The sequence below is a fragment of the Pongo pygmaeus genome, chromosome 15 (genome assembly GCF_028885625.2).
Source record: "Pongo pygmaeus isolate AG05252 chromosome 15, NHGRI_mPonPyg2-v2.0_pri, whole genome shotgun sequence".
Classification (NCBI taxonomy): domain Eukaryota; kingdom Metazoa; phylum Chordata; class Mammalia; order Primates; family Hominidae; genus Pongo; species Pongo pygmaeus.
Window position 1 is genome coordinate 43,825,114 of NC_072388.2, and position 14,853 is coordinate 43,839,966.

The window sequence follows — 14,853 nt, forward strand, 5'->3', positions numbered from 1 at the left end:
CTGTTTCTTTGGCAAAATATTTTTATTTCTACTTGGATTCCAATTAATAGATATAGGTTTCATGTAGCAGTATGTGGGAAAATTTTTAATCAGCTCTCTTGGGGTTAAACAGTCCTGATTTATAAAGTCTGATGACTTTCATAGGGTAATTACTCCCATTGTGGTTGATGTCAAGCTACCAACACGTCACTGACTGTGGAGGTGATAAAACACGTGTGATAGCACACAATTATATAGTATTTCCACCATACCACACAGGTGAAGAGTCTCAAGAGCATATATAATAAAATGTAAAATAATTAGGAAGTAATGAGTTTTAAGCATTCTTTGTTTTAAATAATTTAAGTTTATATAATTTAATTTTTAATGACTTTAACACTCAATTTGTAAAATTCTCCAAAATTTAACAATCAGCTCTTGTGAACAGCTACCAGCTGACCACAGCATATTATTCTATGTGGAAAAGGAGAATACTTATGAGCATTAAATACTTGTTAATGAATTCTTTTACATAATTAATCATTCCACGGGTGTTCTAAAGTGAAAAACTAGAAGGACTTGGGAACTCAAGCTTCTCTATTTGTGTGTGTGGCTAATTTCTAAATCTACGACTGTCTAAAAGAACTATTACATAACACAAATAATAATGTATTTAATAAGAAATTAGTACTTAACACATCTCTAGGTTATTCCAGATAATTTAAAAAGACAAACATATCACATCATGTTTAAAACTTGTTTCATTATTAGTATAAAACCCCAAATCCTTAGTGTAACGCTGTATTGTTCCTTGCCCGACTCTCTAGTCTCATCTTGTACTGCTCTTTGGTCAACTTTCAGTATTCCATTCATTCTAGCCTTCTTTTTTTTTTTTGAAAAGAGACAGGGTCTCAATCTGTCGCCCATGCGGGAGTGCCGGGCATTATCATAGCTCAATGTGGCCTCCAACTTCTGGGCTCAGGCGATCCCCCTGACTCCGCCTCCTTAGTGGTTAGCACTACAGGCACATACCCCACACCCATTCTTTCAGTATTTCCAAATATGCCCTTTCTTTATACTTTTGTGTATGCTATTCTAAGGTCCATTTGTCTTGAATCCTTGGCTTAAATAATTCTTATTTATTGATATAGTTTAAGTATGTGTCCCTACCCAAGACTCATATTGAAATGTAATCCCCGGTATTGGAAGTGGGGCCTAGGGGGAGGTGATTGGTTAACGGAGGTAGAGTCCTCATGAATGATTTAGCACCATCCCTCTTGGTATCATCCTTCTGATAATGAGTTCTCGTGAAATCTGGTCATTTAAAAGTGTGTAGCACACTTTTCCAGAATGTCATATAAATGGAATCATATAGTGTATAACCCTTTGAGTTGGCTTTTTTCACTCAATATGCCTTTGAAATTCAACCAGGTTGTTGTATGTATCAATAGTTCTTTCCTTTTTACTGCTTAGTAAAAGACTTAGTAAAAGTCCACTGAAAGAATGCACCCTAATTTGTTTACGTAGGAAGTACGACAGAAATCAGGGAGAGGGAGGAGCTTGACACAGCAACCCTTTAAAGTTGTTTATGAACTCCTAGGCCCATCCTGCAAATTTTGATATATTTTCATTTTTGTTCAGTTAAGACTATCTGGCCGGGCTGGTGGCTCACACCTGTAATCCTAGCATTTTGGGAGGCCGAGGCGGGTGAATCACTTGAGGTCACGAGTTCGAGACCAGCTTGGCCAACATAGTGAAACCTTAACTCCACTAAAAATACAAAAACTAGCTGGATATGGTGGCGCACACCTGTAATCCCAGCTACTTGGGAGGCTGAGGCAGCAGAATTGCTTAAACCCAGGAGGTGGAGGTTGCAGTGAGCTGAGATCGTACCACTGCACTCCAGCCTGGGTGACAGAGTGAGACTCTGTCTCCAAAAAGAAAAAAAATAAAATAAAAGAAACCAGGTGCGGTGGCTCAAGCCTGTAATCCCAGCACTTTGGGAGGCCAAGGCAGGCGGATCACGAGGTCAGGAGATTGAGACCATCCTGGCTAACACGGTGAAACCCCGTCTCTACTAAAAATACAAAAAATTAGCTGGGCGTGGTGGCAGGCGCCTGTAGTCCCAGCTACTCGGGAGGCTGAGGCAGGAGAATGGCGTGAACCTGGGAGGCGGAGCTTGCAGTGAGCGGCTATCACGCCACTGCACTCCAGCCTGGGTGACAGCAAGACTCCGTATCAAAAAAAATAAAAAATAAAAATAAAATAAAATAAAAGAATATTTTCTACTTTCCTTTGAGTCGTCTTCTTTGACCCACAGATTAGTTATATGTATTTATGTTATTTAATTTTCAACCACTTGGAAATTTTCCTATCTTTCTTTTATTGATTTGTAGTTTAATTCAATTATCATCAGAGAATATGCTTTGTATGATTTCAGCTATTTTAAATCTGTTAAGATGTTTTACGATCTGGTATACGTTCTATCTTGATGATCAACCTATCCTTGGAAATAACCTATTCTTTTTCTTATTATTGGGTGGAATGTTCTGTAAATGTGAATAATACAAATGACTGATGGTGTTGTTCAGTTCTATATCCTTGCTAATTTTCGGTCAGTTCTATCAAATACCAAGAGAAGAGCAGTGTGGTTTCCTATAATTGTGGATTTGAGTATCCTTGTAGTTTAGTCCACTGCTTTCACTCGTCAGTTTTTAACTCATGTATTTTGAGGTTTCATTGTCAGGTGCGTACACACTTAGGAATTTTATGCCTTCCTGGTGACTGACCCTTCTATCATTTGTAATGTCTTTCTTTGTTCCTGGTTATTTTCTTCCTACTAAAGTCTATTTTGACAGATATTAATAGAGCCACTCAAGCTTTCTTTTGATTTGTGTTTAGACAGTATTTTTCTATCCTTTCAACCTACCTATATCATTATATTTAAAGTGAGTTTCTTGTATACAGCATATAGTTAGATCATGTTTTTAAATTCATTCTGACAATCTGTCTTTTAATTGGTATGTTTAGATCATTTAATTTAATTATGTTGGATTTAGGTCAATCATTTTATTATTTGTTTTCTGCTTGTTCCACGTAAAAAAATCCTCCATTTCTCTTCTTCTTTGCCTTCTTTTGGGCTATTTGATTTTCTGGTATTTTAATTTATGTTTGAATTTATTTCTTTGTATAGTTTTTTTAGAAGTTGCTCTAGGGATGACATTAAATATACTTAACTTCAACAGTCTACTTAGAATCAATATTTTACTGCTTCAAGTGAAATGTTAATATTTTTATTTTAGCAGGTCATCAACCTGGTGGTATCCCAAGCTATATTTTCAGTCTACTATCATTGTGGTTTCAATGTCAGTTTCATTTTTCAAAGCTCTGCAGTGCTGTTAGGCTCTTCCTGTGTGTGGGACACTGAGTAGCTAGCCTAGAAACTGGGTGTGGTCTACTGCTTAGTTCAGTTCTCAGTCTTTTATATGCTCTTTAGGACCATGTCCACATATGTTCAACTCCTGGGTGGCACAGAAGTTCATAAACAACTTTACGGGGTTGCTTTTCCTACTTCCTTTCTTTCCGTGATTTCTGGTTCCCTGGAGTTTCCCTTGTCAGTTCTCTGGCCAGAAAGCTGGGGCTTTTATTACTCTGCTCTGCTGTATGCTTCATACAACTGAATTTTTGTCCAGTACCAAGCAACAGACAACAGAAAGAGAACAGAAGCAACAGGTACTTGCCCCACTATTTTGAGACAACCATTCCTAATTGTGGAGGAGGTTCTCATCTCTCAGAGTTTTAGATCTATCTCAGCCCCAGCTGATGCTGTGATTGTAGCCCCTGCAGGATTGCATGGGGACTGAGTTAAGAGAAAAGGCAAAAACAAAACAAAACAAAACAAAACAAAAACAAACCAAACACTGGGGATTTCCTCTACTGTTTCTGAGTGTCAGAAGTCCCCCTTTCTGCTCCTCAACCCAGAACTGGAGAGATCCTCTTTAAACTCTCTTTGTTGCCCTTCAATGCCCACTTCTAGGTTTCTAGTATCCTTGAGTCTCACTTGTGGAGCACCAAACAAACTTTACTATTTATAACATTTGTTAGGCCGGGCACGGTGGCTTATGCCTATAATCCCAGCACTTTGGGAAGCCAAGGTTGGGCGGATCATTAGGTCAGGAGTTCAAGACCAGCCTGACCAACATGGTGAAACCTCATCTCTACTAAAAATATAAAAATTAGCCAGGCTGGCGGCGTGTGCCTGTAGTCCCAGCTACTCAGGAGGCTGAGGCAGGAGAATCGCTTAAACCCAGGAGGCAGAGGTTGCAGTAACTGAGATTGTGACATTGCACTCCAGACTGGGCAACAGAGCGAGACTCCGTCTCAAACAAAACAAAACAAAACAAAACAAAACAAAAAACAAAAAAACACATTTCTTAAAATATGAAACTACGTGAGAGAGTACTATTTGGCTATCTTGAAATATTACATGGGAATGAAAAGGAGGTCACTTTTACTTTCCTCATACTTAGGCTTTCCTCATACTTTCCTCATACTAGAGATGACCACAAAAATACCACTAGGAGTTATCTGTATTCTATCTCCGTTCCCTGTACAAATTGTAATTTCTCCCTTTTTTTTAATGACATCTTCCATGTTAACCCCTTATTGCTGTTTTTATGTCTTTAACTGTCTTGTGGCTGCTCTGTAGATATTTCAGAATGAAATCTAACTACTTACCAATGAAGTTTCTGTAACTCCTCCTCATTCCATTCCTTATCCTGAATTAAACCAGGTAAGCATTCTAAGGGATGCCTATTTGTCTTATCAGATCCTACTGCCTCAGTAATTGGAAACTCTTTCCTAACACCAGACTTCTGAAGAGTTTCTTTGACGGAAGGTCTAGCTTTCTTTTGTTTGATATAAAATTCATTTTCACTTTCTTCAGTTTCAGGTTCCAAAATCACTGGAATATTACTTGTGTTTCTTGTGCTCTTTCTCAGGTGAACCACTGCTTCTTTGGTGTTTCTTGCTTTGGTTTTCTTAACTTCAGCTTTCCTTTTAATTTCCTTTTCTGTTTCACTTTCTTCACTTGACAAATCTGGTGAGGACTGATGCTTATAAAATGACATAGCTACCTGATTTTCTATTTTCTTCAATTTTGGTAATAGTCTGGTATTTTTCTTAAAGTCAGAGGTGAGCATTTGTTCCTTTTCAAGGTTAGATATTTTTATTTTCTGGTTGACAGTAAGTAAGTCACATTCATCACAATCTTCCTTGTTTTTACTTTTATGACCTTCAAATGTATTTTCTAAAGTCCCCGTGGACTTGCTGATGGGACTTTTTTTTTGACACTCTGGTATTACAAAATCTGTTACTGCTTTGATGGTGCCAGCAGACAGATTATACCTCATGCATCTTTGCTCTATCACTTTTCTAGATTTAAGTGGTGTTACTAAAATATAAGCTTTCTTCTGATTGATGGCCATGTATTTTCTTTCTTCATCTGAGAAAAACTGTTCCCTTGAGGTTAGAATATCAATGGATACATCCAATTCTTCAGTTGTCTCTTTAATTTCATAAGACAAAACCAAAGAGCAAAATCTCAAATTAGCTATAAAAAAATATTAGCACAGAAAATATATTTTCACAAATAAAAGATACTATTTTTATCCACGAGCTACACTGTAAACCCACCTGTCATATTAATCTTTCTGAAGCCCAGGTCTATTCAGACCACTGCCCCTTCAACTATAAACATACACTATTGTTTATACAAACCTGACAGTGACTTCTCACAGTCTTTTAGTAGACATATAAATAAGCTCCTCTGCCTGGCCTTCCACATAGTTCCAATCTCTCACTGTTGTCAAAATCTCAACTATATTTTATGTTCAGAACCACACCACTTGCTATTTCTCAGATTTTCTTGGTTCTCCACTTTTATTAATGTTGTCCACTCTGCTTTGAAAATGTTCTTCATTCATCTATAAACAATATCACTACCTGCTTCGATTTTATTCTCTAACCCACCTAGTGTACAAACTTGTACACATTCCCTATACTGAATGAAAGCTCTCCTTCAGGTTTCCAGAATACTTTAAATAATGCCATGTTTGACAGTGAGACATGTATTATAATTGCACACTTGTCTTTCAATCGGACTGGAAAAAATAATTAATGGTTAGAACTTTATCTGTATGGTTTGATTTTTTTTTTGCTGGAGTTAGTACAGAGCTTTTCACATATACAGTAGGCAATAAGTAAATACTTGTTAAATCAAAGCCCTGGAGGTAAAATATTCAGAAGATATAAGAAAACCAGTAGAGTCACTGAAACCTTACTAAGTATTATATGAGCTGTGCTAGTTAGGAGGACATGGAACTCCATCTGCATGGTTCCACTTTCATTGCCAATGGTGGTCATAGAAACACACGCAAAATGAATTCCCCCAAACCCCATGAAGTACAAAACAAGCAAAATAGAACAACCTGAGAATCGTATATTATACCTTGTCACTAAAGAAAGCAAATTAAAATGAAAACAATTCACCAATTCAAAATCTAAGTAATGAGAAGTCAAACTAACTGAAACTATCCAACTGTAATTAGAAATACATATAAACTGCAATTCATCCCATAGAAACATATTACAGCAACTTCCACATATTATGTGCCATTGTTTACAAGATGACTGACAAAATGAGACTGATAGATAATATTGAATGCTGGGGAGAAAAGAAGCCTCTAAATTACAATCCGTGGAAAAAGGTACTAATCAAAATAATTTAGAAAGTGTCTACAAGATTTTCCACTGGCATCATATATCTTCAAATTATGAGAAAAGTATTTTCTTCTAACACCTCATATAAATCCAATTCAAATGTTCAACTGGGAATCTGAAAATTTTCAACATTATAATTTTGAACAATATTTCCATTCAGAGTATTTGTTAATTTTAATAAATTATTTAATAAAGATCCAGCTATCTTGGATACTTAAACCAAGTATGAACTCGAAAGTATAAGTAGCACTGCTTTCCTATCTTCTTCAAACAAATAAATGTTCTTCACTTTCATTTCTTTTCACTTATAAGAGGAAATAAAACACAAAAAAATGCTATAAAGCTAATGGATTTAGCTCAACATGAAATTGTAAACTTGCTAACATTTAGACGAAAGCCTCTAAATTATGGCATGCAGGATTCCAATTAAATCACTCTGAAAATCCACACTTAAAACTAAATTATTGTACTAAATTCATAAAAGGATTCACTCTTTACACATTACTGTAAGCATATTTTAAATGATATGTAGTTTTGTGATCTAAACAAATATTTTAGTACCCAGATTAAAGAAGGCAAACCTGTAAGTATAGGTGGTTTTTAAAAGGGCTATTTTATTATGAAAATCATCTTATGTAAAAATAACAAAACCAAACATTTAAAAACATTAAATAATTTGCCATTTTACATGAGGAAATTTACAAGATCATTTTTATCATATTAAAAACATTTCACATAGTAGCTTTCTGCTTATCATTAAAAAACCATTAAAGCTATATTACCTTGCTTCTGACTTATTATCCTTTCATTTGTTCTTTCACCAATTTTTAGTTTCTTTGAAGACATTTTATATTCTTTTTTTCCAGTTAACTCCTTCAAAACAAAAAGATACCTAGGTTTTATTTTAAAACTACTACCAAAACATGATCTGAAGCATTTTCATAGTATGCATCAAGCATACAAATTTCTAGGTACTTACAGTTCCACAAATTTCATTAGTGGACACATTCAGAAACTCACTTGCCAGACCTTGAGCGCTACGAGCAACATCTGGGAATCCATTATCCTACATATTTTCTATAATAATTTAATACTTTGTGGTTTTTCAAGTGCTTTTAAAAATATGCTTTATTTAAGCTTTACTCTAAAAGCTAAAACTTTTATTGTTGCCTGCATTTTTTCATTGAGAGACAGGGAAAATAAATAAGACATTCAGTCCCCAAGTTAATGAAAAGCTGATACTTGAAAAACAGAACTCATGGCTGGGCACGGTGGCTCACGACTGTAATCCCAGCACTTTGGGAGGCAGAGGTGGGTGAATCACAAGGTCAGGAGTTCGAGACCAGCCTGGCCAATATGATGAAACCCTGTTACTAAAAATACAAAAATTAGCCAGGCGTGGTGGTGCATGCCTGTAGTCCCAGCTACTCGGGAAGCTGAGGCAGAAGAATCACTCGAACCCAGGTGGAGGTTGAGGCAGGAGAATCACTTGAACCCAGGACGCAGAGGGTGCAATAAGCCGAGATCACGCCACTGCACTCCAGCCTGGGCAACAGAGGGAGACTCCATCTCAAAAGAAAAAAAAAAAAAACAGAACTCATGTCCCTGATATGGTCCCAAACCTTTTCAGTAGTAAATCACCCCTCTAAATATCAACTTGAAATATACAGTGTACAATAAAGCCTTACCTGATTAGATAAGTCATCTCCTCCTCCATTTTGAATAGTATTATTTATTTGGTCATCTGGGAACCTTAATGTTGGTTTATTTTGGCAATTACTGTGGCACATGTTTAATTCTGTAGCTCCTGGTGACTCACTGTGCTTATTACTCTTCAGTTCTATGAATACAAAGATGGAGATTTTAATAAATGGTTATATAAAAGGGAAGCTGCTTTTCTACATGAAGAATTAACTTTGACGCTAGGTGTGGTGGCTCACGCCTGTAATCCCAGCACTCTGGGAGGCCGAGGGAGGAGGATTGCTTGAGCCCAGGAGTTCAAGACTAGCCTAGGCAAAATAGTGATACACTGATTCTACAAAAAATAAAAGGTTGGTGCAAGCCTATGGTCCCAGATACTTGGGAGCCTGAGGTAGGAGGATCACTTGAGCCAGGGAGGTCAAGGCCGCAGTGAGCCGTGATTGTGCCACTGTACTCCAGCCTGGGTGACAGAGCAACACCCTGTCTCAGAAATAATAATGATAATCTGTCTAATCCCTCTGTCATAAATATTTGTTATAATTTGACTAGGATATAAAGCAATTTTATTTGGAAAAAATCACTCTGTATAGGGCTATATTTTGTTTGAATCACTTTTTTTCCTTCAAAAAAAAATTTGAAAAGCCTAGACAGCCATATTATTCACGACCATCTGTTTTGGATCTCCTTTGTCACATCTAAAGACAGAATAGTAAGGTTAATCCATTTTGTAAATAAAAATTCCTGTTCATCCTAACTGCACATCAATTAAATAGAAAGCTAATAACTGTTCTTCTATTTCTTCATGTATGTAGAATTATGTTTCAACTTGTTTATGTACTCCAATGTATAACTAAATTTATGTAATTAAAATTTTGAGCAAAACTAAATTATACAGTATATAATATATGCTCAACAAACAGTTACTAAGCTGGAATTCTAGGTAAGTTAAAACAGATTCATAAAAAGTATAAAAACATTTTGTTATTTTTCTAGGAGCTATTCTTTAAAGATGTACTGACTAGTCCTTGCTCTTGAAAATATTACCATATAATGAAAGAGGCTTCTATTATGATAGGTCATTTATCATATACTCTGGTAAGTGTAATAACAGAGATAAAGTGCTTTAAGAGCAATACTATGATACACAAGTACTTTTTAGGCAAATCATTAAAACACATACATAAAATTACATTATCTTAAATTAACACGGGTTGGTACCTTTATATAACTTTAGCTATATAATGTTAGATGTGGTTTTGTTTTTTTCATGCAAAGTGCAATGATAATAATAAAATTAATAACAGCCCCAACCACCACTCAAAATAACTTACGTGATATGAAGATAGTGTCTAAGAGTTTCATTAAGAAAAGATCTAATGAGTCACACTAGAAAAATGATGCAATCATAACAGAATACATTAATATTTGCCCCTAAACCAAGATCCCTGGGGGTGGGGGTGGGGGGAATCATGCCTTATTCATCTCTAAGTTCCTAAAACTTAATAGACCAGGGTTCATGGAAAGCACTTTAAAAATGTTGACACCAGGTGCAATGTTTCATGTCTATAATCCCAGCACTTTGGGAGGCCAAGGTGGGAGGACTGCTTGAGGCCAGGAGTAGGAGACCAGCCTGGCAACATAGTAGGATCCCATCTCTACAAGAAATAAAAAACAAGCCAGGTGCAGTACTGTATGCCTGTAGTCCCAGCTACTCTGGAGGCTGAGGTGGGAGGATCACTTGAACCAAGGAGGTCGAGGCTGCAGAGAGCCATGATTGCACCACTGTATTCCAGCCTGGGAGACAGAGCAAGACCCCGTCTCAGGAAAAAAAAAAAAAAAAAAAGCTGAGTGATTTTCCTATGGACACAGCTGGTATGTAAAATAGTTTAACAAACTTTAGTCTTTTAAATTTGTATTCATTGCTCTTGTCACTAGCTTTCTTAAACACTTTACTGATAATATTTGCAATTAAGATCAAATCCCTAATAAGTGCTGGCTCTAAGTGAAATGGGGTACAGGAAGAGATAAGAACCAAGACTAAAGACTAACAAATGATTAAAAGTGAGACATACTGTCAAGGATTTTCTTGTTTTAGGAGTAAAAAAGTAGAGAGCAGGTGCCGAAGCCCCCAAGGTTCCAGCATACTCAAGATGCTCCAGCAATAACAATAGGCAATATGCCTAATTTAGGGAAAATAGGATGACTTTTGATAAAAAGAGGAAGGGTTGAGAAGGAACTAGGGCAATGGTAAGTGACTTTTTGCTAGCTCTGGGGAAGCAGTCATCTACATATTTAACGTATTCCTTTCTCTGCATTAGAAAGGATAAGCAAAGTTTCAAGGGTGGAAGTTCAAATGCGGGTTGGGGAGTGGTTAGAATAGGATACAGGTACATTTATATCCAGTATGGTGCTATGTTTTTGGCAGAAGGATTCCTGAACTCTTTCAAGTTTTGGAAGTTCTGTAAAGCTCTTAGTTACAAGTTTAAGGCAAAATCAGCAGAAATGTTTACAACATATTTTAGTAACTTTTACTCATCTATATTGTTTAGAAAGAGCTGTAAGTTAATGTTCATACATTTTTATACAAGTGAAGCAGATTATAATGTTGGCAAAGAGCTGATACAGAACAGTTCTGCTCTGGCAAGTTGGTCTCCTTATTAAAAAAGAGAGAGAAAAAAAGAACCGTTCTGCAATCTATCCTGACAGCAATGGTCATTCAAGAAAACCATTTTCTTGAATTCCATTTCTTCCATGAAAGGATTTTGCCTATCTGTAGGAATGAAATTTAGTACAAAAATAATATATGTCTTTACAGCAGGTTTGTGGTAGGTTGGCAGCTTAAATACTTTGGGTCAAGGAAATTAAAAGAACAATCATCTTTCATTAATATGTTTACCAGTGTTCTTTGGTATTCTGATTAATAAAAAGGTAATTATTATTATTATTATTTTTTGAGACAGTGCCTCACTCAGATGCCCAAACTGGAGTCTTGTAGCACAAACATGGTTCATTGCAGCCTCAACCATCTGAGCTCAAGCAATCCTCCCACTTTAGCTTCTCAAGAAGATGGGAACACAGGCATGCACTACCATGTGTGGCTAATTTTTTTGACTTTTAGTAGAGACAGGGTCTCGTCATGTTATCCAGGCTGGTCTCAAACTCCTGAGCTCAAGCGATCTTTGCGCTTCAGCCTCCCAAAGTGCTGGGATTACAGCCATAAGTCACTGGGCCCAGCCAAAGGTGGTATCTGATGAAGCAAGCTGAATCCTGACCATGATTAATCTATATTATAGTTACTTCTCATTTAGTAGTGAAGAAGCAGGAATGTGGGGGCAGTATAAGTCAAAGAATACCATACTATACCCGTTACTACTATACACATTATAAACCATGAACAATGTAGACCATGTAAGAACGTAACCACTGTACCAGCAGAGAAGTTAAGACAAAACATACCCAAGTTATCACAATCAAAATCGTAAGTGGTGGTGGCTCTTTGAGCGGTATCTGTTTGATTTTCTCGTGCATCATTTTTCATTGATTTCCTTATGTCACGGGCAGATCTTCCAGTTTTCTGTTTTTGTTTGGTCTTTTTCCTGTTCTTTTCACCAGCCCTTTAAAAACAATTATATTATTTTTCCTTAATACTGATTCTCAAAAAAACAAAAAAAACTTCATAAATAAATAAAAACCCCTCACATAAAGCTCTTTCCACGCAGGCAGGGTATCTTTAATCTTACATTATTAATCCCTCCTGGCTTTCACTCCCTTCCTTCACGAAGAACTGAGGTGTAACATCTTCAGTCAGAGGACTCAAATATGATCTCCAAACTGCTTCCTACTACATGCTCTCATAATTCCTACTTAAACTGATATTATAGGAAAACTACAGGACAACTGCCAGTTGCCTGTTTTTGTAAACGAAGTTTATTAAAACACTGCCATGCTAATTCATGTATATACTATCTATGGCTGCTCTTCTGCTACAAAGGCAGAGTTGAATAGCTGCAATAGAGGCAATATGCCTGCAAGAATATTATCTTTACAGAATATGCCCTTTACAGAAAAAAACTGCCAGTCCCCGTTACCAGTTATTGTATTTGTGCTGTGATTAAGTTTAAAGTCCATATCCTCTATGAGCTCTACAAGGGCAAGAATAAATCAAATTCTTCTTTGTTTCACCAGCATCAACTATAGTATCTGTAAAGTAGCAGACACTCCATAACTACTGAGAAAATGAATGAAAAAAAAAGGAGGAAGAACTGCACATTAGTATTTAATAACTGCATGCCTTTTGAGGGGTAAATGATTAAGAATTACTCTTTGACATATGTCAAAAGTTTTATTTTCCTTTGAGATTTACTAAATACAACAGAAGTTCTAGTAAAATGTTATTGCTTCTGAAACGCTTCACAGGCCAAAGCAAACTTCAAAACTGGCATTTCAGCCAGGCGCGGTGTCTCACGCCTGTAATCCCAGCACTTTGGGAGGCCGAGGCGGGTGGGTCACGAGGTCAGGAGATCGAGACTATCCTGGCTAACATGGTGAAACCCCATCTCTACTAAAAATACAAAAAAACTAGCCGGGCGTGGTGGTGGGCACCTGTAGTCCCAGCTACTAGGGAGGCTGAGGCAGGAAAATGGCGTGAACCCGAGAGGCGGAGCTTGCAATGAGCCGAGATTGCACCACTACACTCCAGCCTGGGCAACAGAGCCAGATTCCATCTCAAAAAAAAAAACAAACTGGCATTTCAAACAAACAAATACCTAAAACAGGTGCACTTAATTAAATGTAAATTGTACCTCAGGCCAGGCACAGTGGCTCACGCCTGTAATCCCAACACTTTGTGAGGCTGAGACAGGCGGATCACTTGCAGCCAGGAGTTCGAGACCAGCCTGGCCAACATGACGAAACCCCATCTCTATTAAAAATACAAAAGTTAGCTGGACATGGTGGCACACACATAATGAAATGTAAATTATATCTCAATAAAGTTGACTTCTAAAAACATAAAACAACATTTTACCTTAATTGTTCCAGAAAATTATCAATGTGCTCTTTCCAATTTTCTGGAAATCCAAACATAAATTTCCTTATGAGATAATTTGGATATCCTATTTAAGGATAAACAACAACAACAAAAAGTATTTAAAAGCCTAGAATTTTAAACAGATATCATTAATTCATTATATCATACAAGAAATATGCACCTATTGTTGAATATGTGCCAGGTACTATTATAGATATTCAGAATTTGGCAGTGAACAAAGCAGACAAAAACTCCTATCCTCATGGAACTTGCCTTCTAATGTGGAAAAAAATAGCTAACCAGTAAGTACAATATCTTGTTTGTTAGATGGTTATGCAGGGACGGTGGACAGGTGTATCGATATGTTCATGGGGGAGTAGAGGGGTGAACAGCAATTTAAAAAAGGATAATCAGGGAAGTCTTCAATAAAATAGCATCATTTGAACAAAGTGACTGAGCTACGTGGCAATATGGGGTTAGAATACTGGAAACAAAACATAAAGGGAAAGGCAAGAGTATACCTGGCCTGTTTGAAACAATTAGGAGTCCAGTATACTTGAAGTGGCATGAGGTGGGGGTTAGAACTTGGGAGGCCACTCAGATGGGTAACAGAGGCAGTAGGAAGCATGAGAGATTATAATATAAGGCCTTAGAGTCATTTTATAGAACTGGCCATTTACTTTGGACAAGATGAGAAGCTATGGAAAGATTCCAAGGAGAGGGGTTACAGGATCTAATTTACTTTAAAGGGACTGCTAAAGCAAACTGCTATTTTGAGAAGAACCTGTGGAATAGCAAAGTGAGAAAGAATGACACCAGTTAGGAGGCCACTGTAATGATACAGACAAATTATGAAGAAAGTCTGGACTACAGTGATGCTGCAGAGGTCTGAGTTTGGGATATATTTTGGAGATATATTAATAGGATGTACTGACACACACACACTTATGTGGGTATGACAGAAACTGAGAATTTAAGGATGCCTCCAAGAATTCTGGCTACTGGACACATGGAAAGATGGGGAAGAATATAGGTTAAGCAAATTTAAGGGAGAAGATCGGGTTTTAGATTTATTAAGTTTGAAATGCCTACAGACATCCTAGTGGAGATGTCAAATAAGCAGGTGGAAAATGAATTGGGTACTAAGGGGAGAGGTCTTGTTTGAGATATAAAATTGGCATTCATCATCATATAAATTATATTTAATGACTAAAAGAAATCAGCACACCACGCAGTGTATTAATAGAAAGAGCCCCAAGCTACCCCATTATTAGAAAAAATGGAGAAATACACAAAGAAACTAAGAAGGAACAGGCAGTCAGGCAGCATAAAAATTGGAATATGGTATTAGAGAAGCTAAGTCA

At 36.9% G+C, this 14,853-nt stretch overlaps 1 protein-coding gene across 4 annotated transcripts in view; it reads right to left on the reverse strand.

Annotated features, from left to right (window-relative positions):
* Positions 1 to 14,853, reverse strand: part of MIS18BP1 (MIS18 binding protein 1) — a 51,164-nt gene that overhangs the window by 15,976 nt on the left and 20,335 nt on the right. For all 4 annotated transcript variants that reach the window (XM_054449171.2, XM_054449173.2, XM_063651583.1 and 1 more), the window contains 5 exons: positions 13,487 to 13,574; positions 11,917 to 12,074; positions 8,448 to 8,599; positions 7,542 to 7,632; positions 4,717 to 5,545 (listed from right to left, as the gene is read on the reverse strand). In XM_054449171.2, the coding sequence (XP_054305146.2) occupies positions 4,717 to 5,545; positions 7,542 to 7,632; positions 8,448 to 8,599; positions 11,917 to 12,074; positions 13,487 to 13,574 (1,318 nt within the window). The remainder of the gene's footprint in view (positions 1 to 4,716; positions 5,546 to 7,541; positions 7,633 to 8,447; positions 8,600 to 11,916; positions 12,075 to 13,486; positions 13,575 to 14,853) is intronic.